The sequence below is a fragment of the Melanotaenia boesemani genome, chromosome 19 (assembly GCF_017639745.1).
Source record: "Melanotaenia boesemani isolate fMelBoe1 chromosome 19, fMelBoe1.pri, whole genome shotgun sequence".
NCBI classification, from domain to species: Eukaryota; Metazoa; Chordata; class Actinopteri; order Atheriniformes; family Melanotaeniidae; genus Melanotaenia; species Melanotaenia boesemani.
Window position 1 is genome coordinate 10,022,067 of NC_055700.1, and position 22,195 is coordinate 10,044,261.

Consider the following 22,195-nt stretch of genomic DNA (forward strand, 5'->3'; position numbering starts at 1 on the left):
GCTGTACTAACCTAACATAGTTGTTTTTAGTACAGTGACAATAAACCTGACCCCATGCATTTGCATTGAAATTAATTTTATCTATTTATTCCTGTATTCATTTGACTGTTCTTTTAAATTTTATCTTAAGAATTTGTCAAACATATATATTGATTAAAATTTTTAATCAGATTAATCACAGTTTACAAATGAGTTAATCATGATTAATCAGCATTTGTGACTCTGCCCAAAATCTGCTCATTTTTACTATATTGTATCAACAGAAAGAGCAAGTCAATGCTCACTTGGGTTTTTTGTCACATTTTTACGTTAAACGATCACTTTAGTTGTCATAATCAGTTTCAGTATTATATAAGATCAGACATAAAAAATAAATCTCACTTGTACCAACCTTTTCCTGGGCCAGCATCCCTGCCTGGCCCCCATCATAACTTTTCTAGACCTGCCCCACCTGCCAACTACTTTGTTGGGGTCCTGCTCTGCCTACATGGTGATGTGGTAGTCTAGCACCACAGCCTCACAGCAAGAAGGTCGCTGGTTTGAGCCTTGGCTGGGAGGAGGTATAGAGGTGTATATATGTATATATTATGTGTATGTGTGTGTGTGTGTGTGTTGTGTAATAGAAAAGGTTTGAGAACCCCCTTACAAAAAGGAGTTGATACTGTGCTATGCAATGATTTTTTCTTTTTTTTTTTGTTAAAAAAACATCACAAAAAATGTGTATTTCTCAAACCAGGAGTAACACTCCACCTGGCAGGTATCTCGATGTTTGAGATGGCGTAGAAGTACCTTTGAGCAGGTTGTCTCTCTGGACGTAGGTGCCTCCAAGGGCGGGCCTGAGCAGCCTCATTCTCAGGTTGGTGAAGGTGAAAAAGTCCTTCAGTCCATTTGCACGTTCCATGCGAGTATATAAGTTGTCCATGTTTTGGAGCCGAGGTCCGGCAAACACAGCAAAGCGTGCTCGCACCTCGAACTTCACATTTTCTTGTCGTTCCTTGGATCCGACCCAGCGCGAGTACTGCCTCAGTGCTAGATGACCCGTGTAACGTTTATGGCCGATGAGGTCGTGCACACGTTTGGCTGGCATGTTGAAAGCATCCAGGCAGTCATCAGCATAGAATTGGTAGGGCGCCAGGAGCGTCCATGGTCCATGGACTTTTCCAGTACCATGATTGTGGGACGGCCATACTCAAAAGTTATCTGGATGTCGTCTGTGAGCTCCAGACTCTTGTTCCAGGACATTGTGATGTTGGCAAGCAGGGGCTCTGGATGCCGTCTCCAGGTAACTGTCTGCCAGTAGGTTATAAGGCCGTTGCGTTCACGGTCCTGCATTAGCTGAGGAGGGTGGGCCAAATCTGGGTTTGAGGCATCACACTCATCACTACACAAGTATGGGTTCTCCTAAAAAAGAGATGAAGACAGATGAGCAAGGTGTCGTTAAAATTATTGTGATGGTTTTTACAGTAGTGAATAAAAATGAACATTATGTTGTGAACAATATCCACAAAAATTGCATTTTATGACATGACAACAAAGTAATTTCTGCATGTTTGTATGAGCTGTGCTCATACGGTCACCCATTTTGCACAAGCTCCCAATTTATCTAATTTAATATCTAATTTTTTTTTTAGAAATGTTTCTAATTTCTGATAGGTGCAGTCATTCATACTCAAGGAAACTGAAAAATACTATTTCTGCTCTCACTCTGACCCATTCAAACCATTCCTTCTTCAGTTCTATTAAGAAGTTATTAACTTTTTCCAAGCATGTCTAAAAGTTAACACCAAAAACATGAAAGATTGCATAAGTCTGAATGAGGAGTGCCTTACTGGAGCACTAAGGAGACATTAAAAGTAAACTTGCAAAACAGCACAAGAGGAAGTGTGAAGGTCAGGAGGATTGCGCATCATCACTGTCTTTGCATGGACAGCAGAGTGTTGCTGCACTTTTAACTCCAGAGAATTGATCCTCCCCTTCTTGTGATGCCAAGACTTTCAAGTTGCTGCCCTGCTACACAACCAAAAGTCAACAGGATTTTTCACACGGCTCACAAAGCTCTACAAGCCTCTTTCCACCTGTTTAAAGAAATGCTTCTCACTTTGATTGGAGATGTCCTGTTCTACCTCAAAGAGAACTTTATCATATACTAAGAATAAAAAGAAAAAATCCATAAAATACCATGTTAATATTGCAAATATGTATTTTTCCTAGTGACATTGTAACAAATGCAACCCCTGCATAGATAACACTCACAATCAACATTTTGTTGAGTAAAGTATGACATGCATGTACCACACCAGGGACAGAGGGAGGTGGCTGATGAAACTCAGAGCTTCTTGGGTTCACATAATTGACTGTTGCATGCCAGTTGTCTGACATCCCCATCACTACAGAAGTGAAAATATTTGCTCAAAGAATTCCCAGGGATCCTCAGTCATCTCTCTTGGTGCTTCATTTGCTAAATTCAGCTCTGGTACTGTTTGGATTGGATCACATACATGAGCCTTATTATTTGCCCTCAGGATGCACTAATTACACTGATAAGGGTTATTATTTTCTCCAGTATTTACTCAGTTATTCAGTCTATCTTGTATTTTGTCTCTAAGCAATTCCGTCTTTAAATACAGCTTGATTCATGCATTAACAGCACAAGTCTTAAAATGTCATTTCTATCATGTTTTTTTTATATTAACCAAGTTAGATATTAGTTGAATTTGACAAAGACTGCAGCTTACTTCATTAAGGTTAAGAGTTAGCTACTGATGGCTTTAACTTTTCTCTTGTTTTCAGCTTCTTCTGGATTCAAAAATTGTAGTTATTGATCTTTTTCTTTTATTCATTTAGAATCCGATAGTCTTTATGAGTTTTTACAGCATTAAGCCAGAGTTGGAGCAGAAAGTATAAATGTTCCTCTGCCAAGTCATTCTCACTCTACTTCCTCACCTCCTTCATTTGTTTTGTTTTTCCTTTTAACATGTTCAGACCTAAAAACTCTGACCTAAAGACATGTCCTAAAATGCAATTCATCGAGGCTGTGGCAATTATGCTGACAAGAAACTCCAGAAAACAAAAAAATCTGATTTATCTGAATAATTAGTCTAGAGGCATTTCAAGATGGTTAAATATAGTAGGATAATGCAACACACTGAGTTTTAAAAAGAGGAGAAGAAAATAAATGTGAGTCAAGTACGAAAATAAAAACTAACAATAACAAACCTAATATATAATAGGTGTTAAATGTAGTATCAGTATATTGATTTTCATTGCTTCTAATAAGGATTAAATTAAACCAGCTCCCAAGTAATTGTTCTTAGCTAAAGTAAAGTCACATTTAGTAACAAAAAGTAAAAAAAATGCATTATTTTGTATGTCATTATTTTCCCTGTTTGAGAGCCAGATTAGTCATCTTTACAACAAAGTTTAACCTGTACCTATCCTGCTTCTGTAGAATGAGCAACACAGCTATACATGTGGCTAGTACTCCATACTCCATTCACCAGGAAGACAACATTCTCCACCACAGAGCCAGGATTTTCAGAGTAGCTCCAGAATTTGAAAGTGGGGAGGATGTAATAGCCAGCTGTGAATCCAGACCTTAACCCAACTGAGCACTTGTGTGGTCAGCTTGGTCATGCTGTATGGGCTAGAGCAGGGGTGCCCAAGTTCGGTCCTCGAGATCTACCATCCTGCAACTTTTAGATGCAACCCTTCTCCAACACGCTTGAATCAGAGGTCATCTGCATGTCATTCAGCTCTGCAGAGGCCTGGTAACGAGCCAGTCATTTGATTCAGGTGTGTTGGAGAAGGGTTGCATCTAAAAGTTGCAGGATGGTAGATCTCGAGGACTGGATTTGGGCACCCCTGGGCTAGAGGGACCAACACAACCACACTTGTTGACCTTTAATAACTCCTGTTTGGGGAATGATATGCCAACCCACAGTAAAATGTGACCAGGCTGGTGACCAGCATAAAGAGGAGGAGCAAAGCTGTTGTGGTGAATCTTTCATATGCTACTTAGGTCCCTGACATTGTGTAAAACTTGCCAACTGTGCAGTTTTTTTCCTTATTATTGTGTGAAATTACAGTCATCCAATCCCCAAAGTAACTCAAAACATAAGTAAGTATCAACAAGAGGACATTTAAAAGGGATTTGGCACATTTTGGGGGGGATGCACTACCCATTTGTTTAACTGTGTCACTCATTCCAGGGTAGACAATACTTACAAATTATACCTCATGTAAACATAATCAGGTTTTTCAGTGAAATGTAATACAACACCAGTAGGTATTATTTAAGAGAAAGAATAATCCCCCAAACCAAACACAAATTTCCTTACCTTTGTGCTAACTTTAAGTGCAGCAGAATGTGGGACTTCTCCAAGCAACGTAAAAACTTACACGATTTAATACATGTATGCTTAGAGCCAAGACAACCAATGACAGGATTTCACAATTTACTTAAATCTGCTATACTACTTACTTTTATTTCTGTTAACAATAAATAAATTAATAAAACTGAAATGAAAGATTCCTTGAAAAAACATTTGATTACCATTTTTTTTTCCTTCTGTGGGACACTTTTATCATAATAATAGACAAAAAGAAGGCCAAAGATCAAGAAAAGAAATTTAGACAATGTACATCAGACTGACCATAAAAAAGAGCTTTATATATTTCTAAATACAAACAAGTAAGTTTGAAGTAAATCAGCCTAAAGTGGTGCCTGAACAATCACTTGATTATTATTGTTATTATTAGGTTTAGCTCGTTCTAGATTTAAATTTAGGAGTATATTAATTCAGCCTGTGTTGTTAATTCACTGCTGTGATAGTTCTTACTTACCCAGCTCGCATTCTTGCATAAAACATTTATAAGATGCATTTTGATAGGAAATTTTGGCTGGATTCAGAGAAATCCTTTCATGTGAATCCAGTACAAGCTGTCATCAACTTTGAGAAAATTAGTGCATATGTAGCTATTTATCATATTGAATTCATTACTACAGGAATCACACAAACTGGAAAACTAATGCACAATAATTTTGCAGCTGCCTTCATTTGGGTAGCCTGATGACTTTAAAGCAATTTCAACCTAAATTTGTCTTTTGAGTATCTAAAGCTGGCCCCCTGCAGGCTTTAAGGGGTAAATTTAAATAGTTGTCGTTATTGTTGAATGGAAATGGCAGCAGAAGTCAGCAGAGCTTTTTTTTTTTACTTGTTCATACCAAGGCAAATGCCTGCTAATGAGCTTGCCAAAGTTGTCTACTATGCAACTTTTGCATTTAAATATGAGCATTATAACATGCTGAGCATACAGATGGAGAAATGGATTAAGCTGTGTGATTGGTCAAAGGAGCTTCTGTGGATGTTTTAAAGTTTTCTTCTGCAAATTAAATTAATTCAAACTTTTTACAGCCACCTTTCAGTCCTATAAAGGCTGACTAGTCAATACTCAAAAGATTTAGAAGAGTATCACATGATACAGCAGTTTCTTCTTTATGATGTAAGCTCTAACGTGAAAGCAATACTGCCTAATATCGATGTACTGTGCAAGCACAGATCATGTGTCACTGCTTCTTTTGCAGACATTCACTTTTCACATCCAGTGCCAGCAAGTAGCAGCATCCATAGTGCCTTTTGAATAAAGTCATTGGACTGTTCCACGGGAAAGTGAGCAGTCACTCAAAGGCACTCTTGCGGTATAATACCAAAAGCAAAAGTTAGAATCCTTTGGGGCTGGGATTATAAATCATCTGATTTATGGTGACAACGCAGAGTGGGAAAACTCCAAACATAAGCAAACGCTGAGCTTGTGCTGAGGGAAGCTGCAGGACAAAAAAGGCACTATACAGTTTCATAATGTGTGCGAAGACACAGCTGTAAAATGAGTGTCTTTTATACCAGAAACTGCAGGTAATATATCTCTTCCACTCTGAAGCAACATACCAGGATTGTTTACTACTGATAACCCAATTATCCCTCTTGCAGCGACTCCGATAGAGATCAGTGTCACTGCAAACACACTTAGGATGATAATCTGCAATGCTCATAAACAACTGCAACCAGACAAGGTAATTGGCATCAGATGAAGACAGTTACACTGGACATCAGAGTAAGAATAGCTGCCCCGTCAAGGCCCAGCTGGTCCTTTGCCCTCCGTTAGTGAATCTCCTGACCTTACTCCAGACACATGTTTACACACACACAGAAAAACTAGAAGGCTGTTGTTCTGGGGGTGACTCTTGCCCTATAAATCCTATTGAAAATGACTGTACTGTCACACTGTCCCAGATACAGTGCAAACTCTATTTAGGTTTGCTCCTGTATTCTCTGAGAGAAAGACTGTGTCTTTGTTTGCTGGCTATTGCATAAACTAGCAATATCTGGGCAAAATTATTTAAAAAATCTTCTTTCTTTGTTTGAGTTATTTGAGTATTGGATCAAACAGGTGCTCGTTGATGATCATGAGCCTGTTTTGACCTCGCAGAGCCCTTCGGGATTAGCTACAGTAGAGGTGATATGTACAGTAATAGAGGCTGGAAGATTTTCATCCTCCATGACAGCCTTACAGGAGGTTATGTTTAAGCCCTTTGCATGCCCTATCCTGCTCCTCCCACTCTCCCGCCTGCCACTATTCTGGCCCAATCCAGTGTACGCTATGATACAAACACCCGCAAAATGCACTCTCTCATAAACATACACATGCAGATCCCAACCAAATGCTGCGGCAGGTGGCCCGCTAAACCCCTCCAGCAATTATCCCCGCTGGTCTCCTGTCTCCACGACAACAGCTGCCATGATGCCCCAGTGATGACTGACTTGTTTTCACTTGTGGGAAAACAATGAAATCCTAGGCAGTTGGTAATAACAGATCAAGTCTTAAAATTTGGCTATGTCTATCAGCACCGATTTGTTTTTGAGATCTCTTTGCAGTGTCTGTGACTGTAAAACAAAGACAAAAAAAAAAAAGACAGCTCTCATATTTTGCACATATAACGTTTTTGAGTAGAGTTATTGCTGTTTTTTTTTTTTTTTTTTTTTTTTTTTTTTAAAGCCAAAACCATTCTCTGTGTTATTTTGTGTCTTTCCCTTTAACTTACATAAGTTTCTCTTATTTTGATGGCAGGGGGAATAAAAGCAGGGGTACAGAGTCAGACTATACACAGACAACACAATTTATTTTGGTTTGGAGTAACATCAAATAGCATGACCTCCTCATTAAAAAGGCCACAGAGGGAAAGAAAGAGATTGCTTTTTCACTTAGAACGTTAATCTTTAATTTTGTTGGAGGCTTTTCCATCATACTGGAGATTCCTGTTACAAAGAATGAAGAAGGTTTATCTGTGTGTGTATGTGTTGTGTGTGTGTGTGTGTGTGTGTGTGTGTGTGTTTGTGTCTTGCCTGACAAATACAGTTGCATGCACTTATTCAGCATCAAACTCACTAAAAATTTCTGATTTAGTAAGCAGATGATTAAGCATTGTTTTCTATATTTTAAGCAAGAACAGTGTTCTACTTTTGTAAAATAAAATTGCAGTGAATTTACAGAAAAGGAGCACAATGAAAAAGCATGGCCCTCCAAGGAACCTTGATTAGCTTGTTAGGGCCTTAGTTTTTTTATGCTGGGAATGGCCGAGTATGGCAAACTTCAAGGCTTTGCAAAACTCTAATTTCTTCAACCCTGTTCCAACAATCTATCACAACTTATCAGTTATGCTAGAACTGATGCTCACAAAGCAGGACAGGCTGTTTCCTTGTAATGTAATTAAGAAATGGCACTAAACAGGACCAGTGGAGGCCAAGTCCAGATCAAGCAGGTCGCTGTTCGACTCTTCAGTAAGCCAGAGGTGCGCAGCATCTCTGGTCATCGAGACCCACAGTCCTGCAGTTTTAAGATGTTTTTTCACCTGATTAAAATTAAATAGATCCAATAGCTTATCAAGCTCTGTTCAGTGACTCATTTATTTTAACCAGGCATGTTGAAACAGGGAATATCTCCAGGACCAGAGTTGTCTACCCCTGACTGAAGCGTACCATCACCACAGACATCAGCATCAGAATTTTGCAAAAAAAACACCCAAACAGAGTTGAAGCATTTCAGAAATGATCAAGCTTAAACAGAAATTTTAGAGAAAGAAAATCTTAACTGTTAAGCACAGAGTTGGATCAATCAAGTTTTGGGCTTGTTTTGCAGCCAGTAGCATAGGGAATATTTCACTAGTAGATGGGTGAATAGATTCAGTTAAATACCAGCAAATTCTGGGAACACACATCCGTGTAAAAACAGCTGAAGCTTAAAATAAAATATTTTTGCAACAGGATGAAAATCATTTTAAAAAAATCTAAATCCACAATGGACTACATTTAATATATATGAGCTAAAGGTTCAGCCTTCATACTTGAATCTAAAATGTGGACATGCCCCAGATGAAAAGTGTATGTATTGTTACTGAGGACTCTAACAAGAGTAGAAGCCTTTTGCTGGAATAAGGGGTGAAAACCTGTGAAAGACTGTTAGCTGACTTTTAAAAAGTACAACTATAGTATTTGCCAAACAGGGTCCAGTAACAATTAACCAGGTATGATGCTCACAGTGTTGCTTTTGGGCAAAAGACAGAGAAAAAATAATTTTCCATTAAATATTAAATAAATATTTCACCTTTAACCTTTTGCATTCTGGAAATCATTCCCTCACCTAAATTTTTTACTGTAATAAAAACCTTTATCAGGCATCACCCAACTTTTTTATGCCATTTTAAGTGTGTATCTGAGGCGCAAACAATATTTCCGGATTTTACTCAAAGTGCCTAAAAAGGTGTTTACCCACTTCCTGTAAAATGCCTTGCTGGGTACAAAACAGCAGTCGGTGAGTATAAATGTCTTAGGTGTGTGTCTGTGTGGGCAGGTGTTGTTTTTGCTCTTTGTGTGTCTGTGTGTGTGCAAGAAAAAACTGAAATGTTTTTTGTAGGCATGTGTGATTGTGCTGGAGGAGGAGAGAAGGACAGAGCAGAGACATCATGCTGCTCCAAAGCAGCAGCTGAGCTCTTCCTGTTCAAGTCACCATAGTTGGATCTGGCTGAGTTTTTAATATGAACTTATCTTATGATTCAGGTATAGCAGATATATTTTAAATTGAAAACATTTTTTGCATAAAGTGCACTCCATGTGAATTCTGGTAAAAGCTGTTCAATCTAAACCAATAATAGAGATGTAGATTAAAAAAATAGGCTGAAGAGCAAGAAAGTGATTTAGGCTTTAAAAAGGCTGAAATGTGGATTTTACTGCAAAGATTATCATATAATTTCTTGCTGCATTTCCTAAAAGTGCACCACTGACTGAGCTTAGCTACAGTCTTTACAATCTCAAATCCAAAACAGACTATTTAAAAGACAATCAACCTGCAATAAAACAAGAGTTTTAATCTTTACTGGTACTTCTGGTAAAATCTGGTGCCTGCAGCACAACACTCCAATAACCACTAACCTTTTATAAGATGAAAATTAAGACCATCTGGTAAACTTACTTTTTTGTAATGCCAGATCCCAGATTTCCTTCTTTAGACTTTCAGCCTCCAATTGACACCAAAATCAAATGACATTACCTAAACCGGCTAAGGCCGAAGATTTCTCTTAAGCCACAAAAGCTTTTGTGCATCTTAAATCTTTTTAACAAGTCCTGTTGAAAAAGGTCTTGACTTCTGTGTTAAAAAAGCTGCATGCTTTTCCTTTAATTGTAGTGGTTTGTGAGATATGTTATGATATACTGGTATTTGTCAATCTAGCTGCTCTCAGATTTTTTAAAACTATTTCTGCTTTACTATTTTATTACTATTTAATTCACTAGAGAAAACTGGGGGTGTCTCTCAATTTTCCCATTTTTAAACAGAATTCCCATTAAACACCTCGTGTATTTGTATCAAAATTAAAGTTAACATGTATACTAATAATTTGTAGGCTATTTTTTTCTTTTTTTTTTTTATTAATTTGCTCTCCTTCCTGTCGAATATATTGGTTGATTAATCACCTTGGTAATTATCAACAATTTAGGGTAGCTGCTTTAACCAACACACATCCATAGAGTGCTATATAGCTTATGTGCACATGGTCTCTCCTCTCCATCAGTCCTGAGGTCCTGACTGGTCACAAGGTGGTTTGCTAAGTCCACCTCAGGCCATTTAAGCCCCTGCAGCCAATCCCTCCAAGTATCACCTCAGTGAAAGATAAATCTCACTTAAAATTATCCCCCCATTCTGCCAACACATCTAAACATTCTCAGATCACTTTCAACTGAGTCCTAATGGGGAAGCAAGCCACACCATTACATCACTACACTCTTCCCCACCTCCCTTGTTTATACAGTCACTCTCACTGCCACTCTCTGAAGTTATCTGTTCTCTTCGTTAATTATGCCCCGCACTGTCAATCCTCACCAGTCTGTCCCCAAATTCACCTTCAGGGGTCTTTTATTTGAACACTGGCCACCTGGGTTATCTTATACCCCAGAGAGCTGCATCAGGACTGACCCACTGCTGGATTTAGGTGGCCCTTTTACATGGCCTTGATGGCCCACTGCTGGGCAGGGCAGGCCAGTCGGGTCTGGCAAGGCTACACTAGGCAGGGAGCATGAAGTATGGCCATAGGCCCAGTCTGAGATGCACTGATCCACACTACCAGCTGCCATCTTCCTACCCTTCCTGCAAGCTCCCCTTCCGCTGCTGCTCCGCTTCTCTCTCTTCTCATGTCTATTTTTAGAGCTGGCTGATTTCTACCTTCTAAAACAGGCAAATGTTTTGTGGAACAGAAAGGTGTGTTGTTTTTGTCTTTCTTAGACATACCAATGTGCACTGTCAGCTAACTTATGCACATGTTTCACACACCCCTGCTGGTCCCTGTTAACGTCACCACAAACTGTACATTCCAGTACACATGCACGCTCCCATTTGCATTCGGCTGCTCTCTGTTCTCGGCCCCAAGGGAGACAGTTGATTGAAGGTTTTGGTTCAAAACCAACAAAGAAAATAACAAATAGCACAGCGAGACCCATATGTGTGCAGCATTTTTATATCGACACTGTGCGCACAACTATGGGACTGTGGTGTGATTTCATCTTTCTGCTTAGCTAAGCTCGGATCTTCCTCACCTCTTCCTCATCATTAGCTACCCCCTTCTGCAACACACTGCTTCAAACCCCCTTACTCCATCACACTCAACAGCAAGCAACAATTCTATAGCAGAAATCATACTGGGACACTACAAAGAAACTTCTGAAGCTCCTCACATAGCACTAGTGACAGTAGTATCTTCGTCAAAGTGCTGGAAGCCCATCACATTGAAAGAAGCCAACATGCCAGCCTTTTTGGCTATGGAGAAAGAATGCTGTATTCCAAGGAAAAAGGAAGATAAATAGAGTATAAAAAAATACATCCCTGTGGAGATGGAGGGAGTAAAGCTACTGCAAACCAGTGGAAATGGAGGAAGCTACAGTATGCTTCAGAACCCCCTCAAAAAGTGAATCCTTTCCATAGTGTGTACCAACACTCCACTCAAACTGTGAGTAGAGAGACGGATAGGAAGAAAAAATTACTTTGCATCTTCCGCAGTATGTCTCAAGTCTTATTAAGGATGAGCACTGCGCATTGGTTGATGCAGTCTGTTTTGTTTTGTTTTTTCCAAGTGCTGTGACTTTCTTTCTTTCTGTGACTTGTGACTTAACTTGCTGAACAAGTGAATGTAAATGTACACCAATTAGAAAAAACACCAGGTTTTCTGTAAAACAGCCAAATCTGGGGGCATGAGAAGGAAGGGGAAAAAATGCTGCTTGCCTGAAAATAAAAGATCGGTATATCAATAATCCTTTGCCAATACCCGTTTGGTGTATCTAAATGAAAGAGAAGATCTAATTAACTTGATATCCTGTAGAAGTGTTTGGTTGGGGGAGAAAAAGATTTGTAGATGCTCTGTGAATTGTTAATGTGCATCAGAAAATACTCTGAGATTGCAGCAATGTAACTGTTAAATGTGCTGGAATTTGAAGCAAATATCTAACGACTCTGTCTCTTTGAGTAAACTTTACTCTCTAAATCCCCCTGCTAGTGCACTTGTGGGCCTGGTTAAATCCCTATAGCCACAAATGACCTGACAAGAACCAAAACTTTCCACTATAAAGACCCTGTCCAATATGAAAGTGCTGACTAAGACCAGACTCCTTCCTGTCCCACCTTCCACTCCTCTCCTCTTTCTTTCTGTCTCATCAGCTGAGCAGCACACTCTGGATCCTTCGGATGGAGCGTCGCTGGCCAATCCTTGTAAGGAAGCCCATTAAGGAGCCCATCAATATTTCATCATTGCACACTCAGAAACATAGTTATAGAAGTTTCCAGGCCGGAGCCATTAGGGGGCACATGTCAATACGTTATGGCACCGAGCATCTCTTCACCTCATGTCTTACTCCTGTCCAGCTCCCCTCTTAAGAGCAGTCAGCAAAGAAGTTTCACTCAAGACAACAGCGGTTTCTGCTACTAAACAAATCATTAGCCATTAGGTATCCAAGCACCACAATATCCTCTCCAATTCAAATCACCCTACATGATATCAGTCTTTGAGACAGGACAGAGACGGGGGCAGAAGGTCATTTTCTGAAATTTGTCTTCAAGTACCATTTCTCTAAATAATCAGAATGCAAACAGCTAATAATTAACATAGTGACACAATTATAACATGTGGTACAGAGAGGCCAAAACTTCTGTGGAGGCACTTGTTCTGAGATTTTGACTCAGTTGAGATGAGTCTAGCACCTTCAGCAATGGCCATCTGAATGAGCGGACGATCAGTGACAGCGGGAGACAGTCATTAAGAGGACAAACTTGTATCTCTCTCACACACACACAAACACACAGTGAGTCAAATCATGAGTCAAACCTTAATAAAAGTTTCCACTGAGAAGGGAGGGAGAAGCTTAATTACAGTCTTATGATTCAGATTTTACAACCCGTATTTCAAACTATTAGACCATCATTAGGCAGGACAAGCCTGCAGGCAAAAGTGTGTCAAATATTGCTTTAGCAGACATTTTAACGAGTTTTCCTGCAGCTTACCCTTTAAAGTCCTTGGAAGTGAAAGGTCCCGCTATGTGCACTTTTATCACAGGAAGTGTGAGGTTCTCTAAAAGCCTAAATAAAACTGTACACTAATGTAAACAACACCCCACACACATCAGAGCAAGGTTGATTCATGCCAAGTCATTATATAGGTATCACCTTTTTACAGACCCCTATAGCTTTTAGTGTTAATCCTGCTGTGGCCTCATGTTTTTCATTTTATTTTACTTTGTCAGGCTTTTACGTTTTTTTGTTTTGTTTGTTTTTTTCAAATATTAACACAATTTTAAATTAATAACATAAGTTTATAAGATGCAAAACTGGTCCCGACGTGAACTTACCAGAGTGCAGAATCTCTCAGGCGGGGATCCACACGTGATTCCGGGTGGATCTACCTGGATCCGCATGTAGTCTTTCATAGACGCGGGACTCGGCTGGCACGCGTAATGCTCCCACACCGAGCCTTCGTCCGTGCTGACCAGGGACTTGCACAGTTCGTACTGGCCCAGAGTGGAGGCCAAGCAGTGCAGCAGCAACAGCAACACGGCTTGGAGGAGCATGGCAGGTTAGGGGGGTGAATGGAGCGGGGTCCGGCACAGGGTGAGGGGGCCACGGAACTCAGAGAAGAGGGAAAGCGCATGGAGTGGGAATCATAAAGAAATAATGAATATCCCTGCCGCCCCACGACTTTGAATGAAGAGGTACATCTAAACTGACTCAGTTCGCCAACTGGCTTTTAGAGATTCCCCAGATGGAAGGAGACCACTATATCTGCAGCTTTCGCTGGGTGTCGCCGAACAAATATTGACACCCCCCGGAGAATCGAGAGAAGGAAACTTTCTTGTTTGGACAGCCTCTTTTCCAAAGAAAATGGGCGGTGGGTGGAGAGGTGGATACTGTTAGAAAGACTGGTCTCGACATACGCTTTTACCATAGTGTTGCAGGGAGTAAGGAGGGAGATGTTCACGGGGATCCATGTCTCAGACAGCGGTGTCCTGCAGGGGAACAGTAATGCTTGTTGGGGAGGCTGAAGGACAAGTTGCTGCGTCTTCAGGTAGAGCCATTGGATGATTTAGATTGGCTGAGCTCCTCTGATTGTCCTGGCAGAAATATAAAAAAGTAGAACGTCAATGTATGATATAATCATCGTTTATCCTACATTAAATCATTAATATAAGTATTTCTTTATGATCAAGATAATTTTCTAATTTTGTAGTACGAAAAATATTATTAAATTCTGCTAAGAGAAGAGATTAACTTGCAGAGTAAAAACACATTTGTGCTCATGCCATAAATAGAACTTTTAAGTGTTTCTAAAGAAAAGTCAGGTTAAACTTTATTCTAATCTGAGATACATTCGTGGGAATATATTAAGGAGATCTGCGTTTTTAAAAGCAATATAACGTGTTGTATATCTGTGATAATCTTGTGCGTAAAAACACGTGCTGCTGCCGGGTGCTGCCTGCGTGCAAGAGTTATTGCTCCAGTGCTGCAGAGTGGGCTACAGTCGTTATGTGAATAATTACACTGCAAGAAATATCAATCGGAAGACATATATTTCTATGCCCTTATAGTTTGTTTTGATTACATGAACTTATACAAAAATGTAAAATTATCCTCTAAACAGCTGGTCCAAATAATTTTAATGACCTAAGTCTGAGTTTTCCTGGGAGTTTATGAACTGGACATTAGATCTTTTTTCCAACAATCACCCTTACTTTAGCAAAATTGTCATTTATTTAATATACTAATGAACTTTAGTGAAACAAACTGTTCTGTAAGTATTGTAGAATTACTTTAATTATTAATTAGATTTGATTTTTTTTACCGAATGCATGAATACATAAGCGATTCTTTTTCAAGCGTGGACTCGGGGACAATAATCCGACTGCCGCCCCACAGTGACAGGAGCTTGGTCCGTGAACAACCTGTCCCATGCAACCCTGCGGACTTAGTTCACTTTTCAAGTGAAGTCGCTAAAGCAATTTTCCGGCATCGACAGTCTTGCCAGGGGTGTGTCAGTTTCTAGTACACTTAAACCGTGAAGCAATGCTCACGCAAAATAAACTAATTTATTTTCCAGTGTTAATGCATCTTAAATATTGTAAATTACGCTGAGAGCCCCCTCGCCCATTATGGCCATTCTTAAGTGCTCTGGATATTGTGCCTAAGTCGGTGCAGACTTCAAAGAGCTTTGGTAAAATGCATCGTGTTGTGACATCCTTAAGATAAGCACTTACTTCTTACAGGCATCTGTCAGACCGGTCAACACTTTATGTGAAGACCGCACACGTCCCCCTGTTTGGCCAAATAAATCACCTCCGACTATCCACTGTACTCGTCCCCTGCCGCGGTCCTCACTGTACTCCCATCAGCAGCCTGTCCGACTCACTGTTTGTTTTTTGTCGTCCGCTGGATACTTTTTTTTTAATCACACCGTGGATGGCTGCACGGCAGATCGTTGTCCTAGATATGGAGGCGGCCGGGAAAAGAGGGTTGAAATCCAGCGTCAAGGAGTATCAAAAGTATAAAATATTGAGTTTGAGGAAAGGCTTGTGCCCGCCCTTCTTCCCCCCTCTCCTCCTCCTCCTCTTCCCACTTTACAAGCTTGGGTTTACCCGGGATGCTCAAGGGCAGGAAGATAAGGGGGGGGGGGTGGGGGGTATGGAAAATATCACCCTCCCTCCCTCTCCCGCCTCTCTCGCTGTCTCTCTCTCAGCTTCTCTCTCTCTCTCTCTCTCTCTCTCTCTCTCTCTCTCTCTCTCTCTCTACCTCTCTCAGTTAATGCCGAAGCTAAATCCTTTTACAATCACTGTCAATCACTATCCGAGCTTTTTATCTGCTCTAGTCCTGCTGCCTGAACCGGGGAGGTGCAACTTCCAATGTCCCCTCCTGTTCCCCATCCCATCTTCCCAGAAGCGAATAAGAGATCTGTGCACCCTGTTTACATGGCTGATAAACTCCGCTGTTCATGCATCTTTCCTTCATGTAAGGGACTCTCAGTGTGACTGCGGTGCTGGTGAATGCTGATCTTAGCTACCCCTTTACTTAATTATTAATCGCTAACTCTAACCCACAATATCAACTTAAATTTCATTATAAGATCAAGTTTTGCTGCATTTGTAAAAATCTTAACTTTTTGCTGACTTTTAAACTGCACAATGCAGTGTAGTCTATATAAGGTATGAGTTTTTGCCAACTGGAGCAGCAAAAAGCTGTTCAAACAAAGCATCAACTCCACATAGCAAATGTCAAGCTTGTTCCCAAAAAGACTGATTTATTGCACATGCATGCAACATATATGTTGCAATGGTGTAATTAATTTGGAAATCTGTCTCCAACTGCCTGGTTAATAAAAATGGATTTTTTTTCTCTCTTTTAGCCTTGCTTTCAAGCAACTCTTGAGGAAAATTTAAAGCTTTTCATATATTAAAGGCAGACAAAATCGGGATATTTCTTTTGAAAAAGCAACATATGATAGTTATTCCTCTCTGTTATGTCAAAATATCCAATAAAAGTGTATGGTGTTGCATTTTACAGCGTACACACCCCGTTCTATCAGTTTTTTTTTACTTGTTTCTTGGTTTGTTGGCCATAGCCTTTGAATAAATGATACGCAGACACCAAGCAATGACAGTGTGTGGTTGCTAGGATTTTAGACCTCAGTTCAAATCTCCACCACATACTTACATGTATGTTCATGATCAGAGATGACAGAACGTGGACATTACTATTAAAATTTGATGATGCAGTACCTCCCCACAAGATCGCACAGAGGTGTACTTTATTATTTATGCTTTAGAATGAAACGTAATGGGGTGGGGGGGTCTAATTTACATTTAATTTCTCTGGCTTTTTGCTTTGATTTTGTGCTTCCAAACAGCCTTTGTTGCACCACCAGGAAAAGGTCTAAGAATGAAATATTTACAAACTATAACAGCTTTAGTATACCTAGAAAAAATTACTTGCACATCCATTCAGCTGCAAGGTTTGTATGATGTCACTTTCATTATCTTAAGTCCAAAAGGTCCCTCTTTAGCTGACCGCATGCAGCCCAAATATTTATTACTGCACAGACCAAGTATGCCAAAGACCAAAGCACCTTGATAAATATCCACGCAGAGAAATCAACATACTAGTAAAAGAAGAGGAGACACAGATCAAACATTGAAGCCTGTTTTGAGGAGAGATTTCGTGGTTGAAACCCTCGTTATCCACACCTCTTTAATGTACTGCAGACTGATTACATGCCCATGCATGGGAAGTGTTTGCACAGCCAGGAAGTAGAATGTATTGGACCATGTGTGCATCTGCAGGGTCCCAATTGGTTTGCACACATGGAAAGAGAAAACATGAATTTCCCTTTGGTACTCCACTTAAGTTCACCAGCCAGTTACTTACTGTCTGCCTAAAAAAATGATAAATTAATATGATCTTGGTGGGACAGCTAAACAGCCAGCTGAAACTTGTTATGAATTTGAAGTAAGTTCCTGTTTGTCTCTTTATTTCATTGCTGAGCATCCTCTTTACTGACCTTGTTTTCTCATAATCGGGATTATTTTTGAAAAGTTTATCCAGAGCTTTAAATAGAAGTTTGATCAAGCTGACTCTCTTGAAAAATGTAGCGACCCTCAAATTCTTGCTGTCATAAGTTTTTGGATCAGTGGTGAAAGTATAGTGTCAGAATATTGATACACAGAGGTGCTTCCATTATCCCCTGTGTGTCAGTTTGAAACAGCTGTTTCTGCAGTTTTAGTTCAGACAGTATTTTTGACAATTTAATGCCAAATAGTGGTCTATTTAGTGTAAAAATGCTCAAAATCCTATACTACTATACTTCTGTATCATGTGTTTGTTTTTGATTGGTTTCTGTCATAATTCATGGTTAGGGTTAATGTGTTTACTGGCAAAGATCACACATGCAAGCATGTCCAAGGAAACACTAACAATTTATGTCGCCTTCTGAAAGAAGAGGAAGCCCATATCTCATAATTATTTTAACTGAATAATTCAATATATCGCCTAGCCTTAAGTGAGCAATTAATTAACTCTGCAGGGGAACTGCTGCAACATCCTGAAGAACCTTGAAGGTCCCTGCAGCTAATTTTGGAAACCACTTAAATAACTAACACTATTGTGCTGCTAACAGAGGACCAGATGTAATCATTTCATACTGAGCCAGAACACTAATTCACACTTCAGAGGTGAATGACAAGCATTTTGGGATTACATGAGTCACACCTCTGGTCACATTTTAAGGCAACAGAGGAAGAATGAGGCCAAAAGACACACATGGTGAGAGAGAAAGAGATATACAACTTGCGAGGAAATTATGAACTGCCTATGAAACATTGGCAGTACACACAGAAGAGGATCGATAGTTTGTCCTTGAAGGCCATCCTTCTCTTTTTGTATCCTCGAGATGAGCTTTAACCCCTTTTGCACTGGTAAATTGTTTCAGAGGACCACACTTTACCCAGTATTGTAAGCAGGGCCAGGCTGGAAGACCCTTCTTGTCCCATCCACACCGCCAGGAATCAATAGAACATTGCAAATTTGGTATTCACACCCATAAGAAGCTATTGATACAGAGTAACACAGGCCTTTAATTGACATTGCAGAAGAACAGAAAAAAGGGCTCTACTGAACTTGTCAAACAGCCTCTGAGTCAAAGATGAAGCATGAGCTGCGTAGCATTTGTCAGAGGCTGAGAAAAATCATTCTGCAGCCATCTCCTTCAATGTTAGACTTCTAAAGGTCTTCAGGTTTCACGAGTTAGAATTTGAAACTTTGTGCAGCAAACCCCTGTGTTTTCTCCTCACTTTCTCGGTGTGTGTTTAAATCGGGTCCATCACTGATTCAGCCATGGTCAGTGTCTTTCAGCCACACTCCAAACGTGACTTGGTATGATTAAGCTCCAAACATTTATTCCATAAACGGAAATGGATTACATGTGTAGGCAATGAAGCTGATTGCATTTTGGGCAGCATCTCTAATTTTCTGCCCTGTATTTCAACAATTATTATGATCATATCTAACTGAAGACACATTTTCGACATCTGTATATGATTTTACACAAACAAAAGTAACTTGACTGTGCATCAATAATCTGATAGAAATGTCAACCCTCAACATGATGAATGAGTGATATTGTATTTTAGAATTCAATTATGCCTACCTAAATAAGCGCATCAATAACAATAGAACAGCCTGTCCTGGCTAATAGACTGGTACACATTACAGTACGCTGCACAGCAGCACATTGTCACATTCATTTCCTGCAACAGTCAGTGATTTTAGCATGCAATGTTCAAAGTGGCAGTGTTAGGTTAAACATGATTGCATTTGGAATTTTATTGTAATTCAGTTTTTTGTTTGTTTTAGTATTAATCAGTTCTTATAGAAATCTGCTCTGTGAATCATTCATAATGTGCTCAATGAATCTGAGAAGCTGTAAGGTATCGCAAAGCTAGATGATTAGATTATTTTGCTTTTTTCTATCTTTTAACTTTCTCTGTACTCTCCCTCACTGTCCCTCTCTCTCCATCTCTGTATTTGGCTTTTGGAGTAGCCTAGCTGGCAGACCTTGATAAAAAAAAATATACCCTTCATCATGGCAGCCTGCAGAGTTTGGACAAGGTTCAGGACAGACCTCATCTCTCTATCTGTTTGCTGAAAGGATGACGCTAAAGTCAACTGGTGCGGGAGTCACGGTCTTGCATAAATCAGTTTGGAAATTTGGGAAGGCCCCAAACAAGTAGTGCATGATCAGAAATAATTTATCTATCCATTATCTCCTTCTTGAAAATCTTTGACCAAATGGCTATAGGCTATACCTAATCACAAATATGTTTACACTCCTCTGTTTAGCACACAGGTCTATACTTTCTCACAAGTTTGAGAAATTATAATTTGTCTTTTAAAACGTCTGCACATGCTAATGTTTCCAATAAATGTGTGTCTCCAATAAAAAAAAAAGAAAGAAAGAAATAACATGTTACAATCTTTAATCAAGATTAGACTATTTTTAAGTTTGGGAACAGGATACCTTGTTTGTCTACATGTTGTACCATCCTCCATCAAGACACTGCCCTCATGGTAAAAGAAAAGTTAGTGTTGGATGCAAAGTTCTGTGTTATACCTCAAACTAATCTCATTTATAACAATTATAATAATAAAAAAAAAAAACTCCAAAACATGATAACACAGGGCACGGGAACAAAAGATACAGAACAATGAAACAATGACAAAATAAACATGGAAGATAAAGTTGTATGTGTAAGTGTAATAGGTTATGTGATGTGCTGTGTAATGAGTGCAGTTCTCTAATAAACCAACATGTGATATGCCATCTAACTGAGCATTATATTATATTATATTATATTATATTATATTATATTATATTATATTATATTATATTATATTATATTATATTATAATGCCCATATGAACCTAAACTATGGCTTTACCAGGTGGGCCCCTTGGGGCTGACCAGGTGAGGCTAAGCCCAAGGACATTATAACACTGACTATATGAGGGGTCAAAACATCTTATCTTCTGATTGGTTGATGACCACTTCTCTTCAGTGTTTATGCCACCAAACCAGCTCCCAGTCCACAGGGGGATCATGTTTAAAAAATCAAAACAAAACAAAAAAATCTCCCTGCATAATTAATGGTTGCACCCTGGCTCCTTGGACCATTCTGCAGAATCCCTGTTAAAATTCCTCCAGACAATAGAGTCTGAGATATGATGCTGACCAACAAAATCATCACCCCTTCCTTGTGGGTGTGCTTCTATAACTCTATGGAGTCAATCATCTTTTTATAGTCTTTTGTAAATAATAGATGCTGAGATAAGCTCTGTGTGGAAGGACAATGCTGAACTAATAATAAATGACCATAATCATCTGACACAGGCAACACTGGAGTAAAAGTGTAGATGTTGTGTAATTCAATGTGTGAACTCAAAAACACTTATGAAAACAATACTCAGTGAACCACATTTTATCACTCCATCAAACTGTACAAAATGACAAGTATATATGTTTTCTTTTTAAAAAGGCACATATAGTTAGGTATAAACAAATACAGAAGTCAGAAAATGGTTGAAAGAGAACTTTTGTCATGAATGCCAACTCTTCCAAGCTTACCACAACATTTGTAAAGCCAGCATTTGTAATGGAAAGGTGGGTTCATTAGTGCAAGCTATAGATGAATTGCTTATCTGTGCATCAACAAAAAAAAATCAGTAACAAAAATCAATAGAATGTTCAGCATAGTTTTTGCACAACATGGATGTTGTGTTCTCATTTAGCCATCTGTTGAAAGGAAATATTTAAAAAGTTTAGTGGCTGAACTAGCCTAGCCTGTAGCCCAAATCTGTCATTCACTGAAAAAATTTCCTTTAAAAATCTGAAATGCAGAAATAAAAAGATTATATATGCATTTCAGATAAAATGAAAAAGATATGTTTTTTTTTCCCAATGTAAAGCAACACTATATAAGTTCCCAACCTTAAAACTGTCTGCTTCTAACTCGTTTTGATGGCACACTGACATTCATTTTGCCCATTCCTGCAGCCGTTGTTTCCCTGTGTGTCCCATGGCTGAGAAACATCTCTTTACATCATATTCTTCCAGCCTGGGGCATCATGACACAGCTGTGCTTTGCCTTGTGGTAGGCATCACACAGAGGTAACTGGATATCAAAACACTGGCAGCACTGGATGTGTACAATGGCTGAATCACCAAAGAAATGCCAGAGGAAATTATTAGAAGAAGAGAGGAAAAGAAAGTGAGAAGGTGAAAGAGCAAATGATTAGACAAAAGTCAACATCAGACTGACTTTTACTGGCTGCCTGTTCTCAGAGAAATGACAGGATGCAGAATGGATGCAGAATTAGTCTTCATTAGGGGATGGCAGAGTTCAGAAGTGTTCCTTTAACTTGTGCCAAAACATAAAAAGTTTGCGAAAAGGTGCTTTCCAAAGTACAAATGAATGTTTGCAAGTGTTTTTCCTGATATGTGGGATTTATTTATTGGTCTCCTGTACACCAATCAGAAAAAGGCGTTTTTGCAAATTAGTATTTTGTTTTTAGA

General features: G+C 39.3%; 1 protein-coding gene across 1 annotated transcript in view; it reads right to left on the reverse strand.

Moving 5' to 3' along the window:
- The window catches only part of LOC121630378 (netrin-G2), a 75,973-nt gene extending 60,302 nt beyond the window's left edge, over positions 1 to 15,671 (reverse strand). Inside the window, 7 exon segments of the mRNA XM_041970652.1 lie at positions 751 to 788; positions 791 to 1,131; positions 1,134 to 1,401; positions 13,437 to 13,661; positions 13,663 to 13,705; positions 13,707 to 14,195; positions 15,336 to 15,671. Coding sequence (XP_041826586.1) covers positions 751 to 788; positions 791 to 1,131; positions 1,134 to 1,401; positions 13,437 to 13,661; positions 13,663 to 13,705; positions 13,707 to 13,735 — 944 coding nt within the window. The 5' untranslated portion in view covers positions 13,736 to 14,195; positions 15,336 to 15,671.
- Positions 15,672 to 22,195: the final 6,524 nt, after the last annotated feature.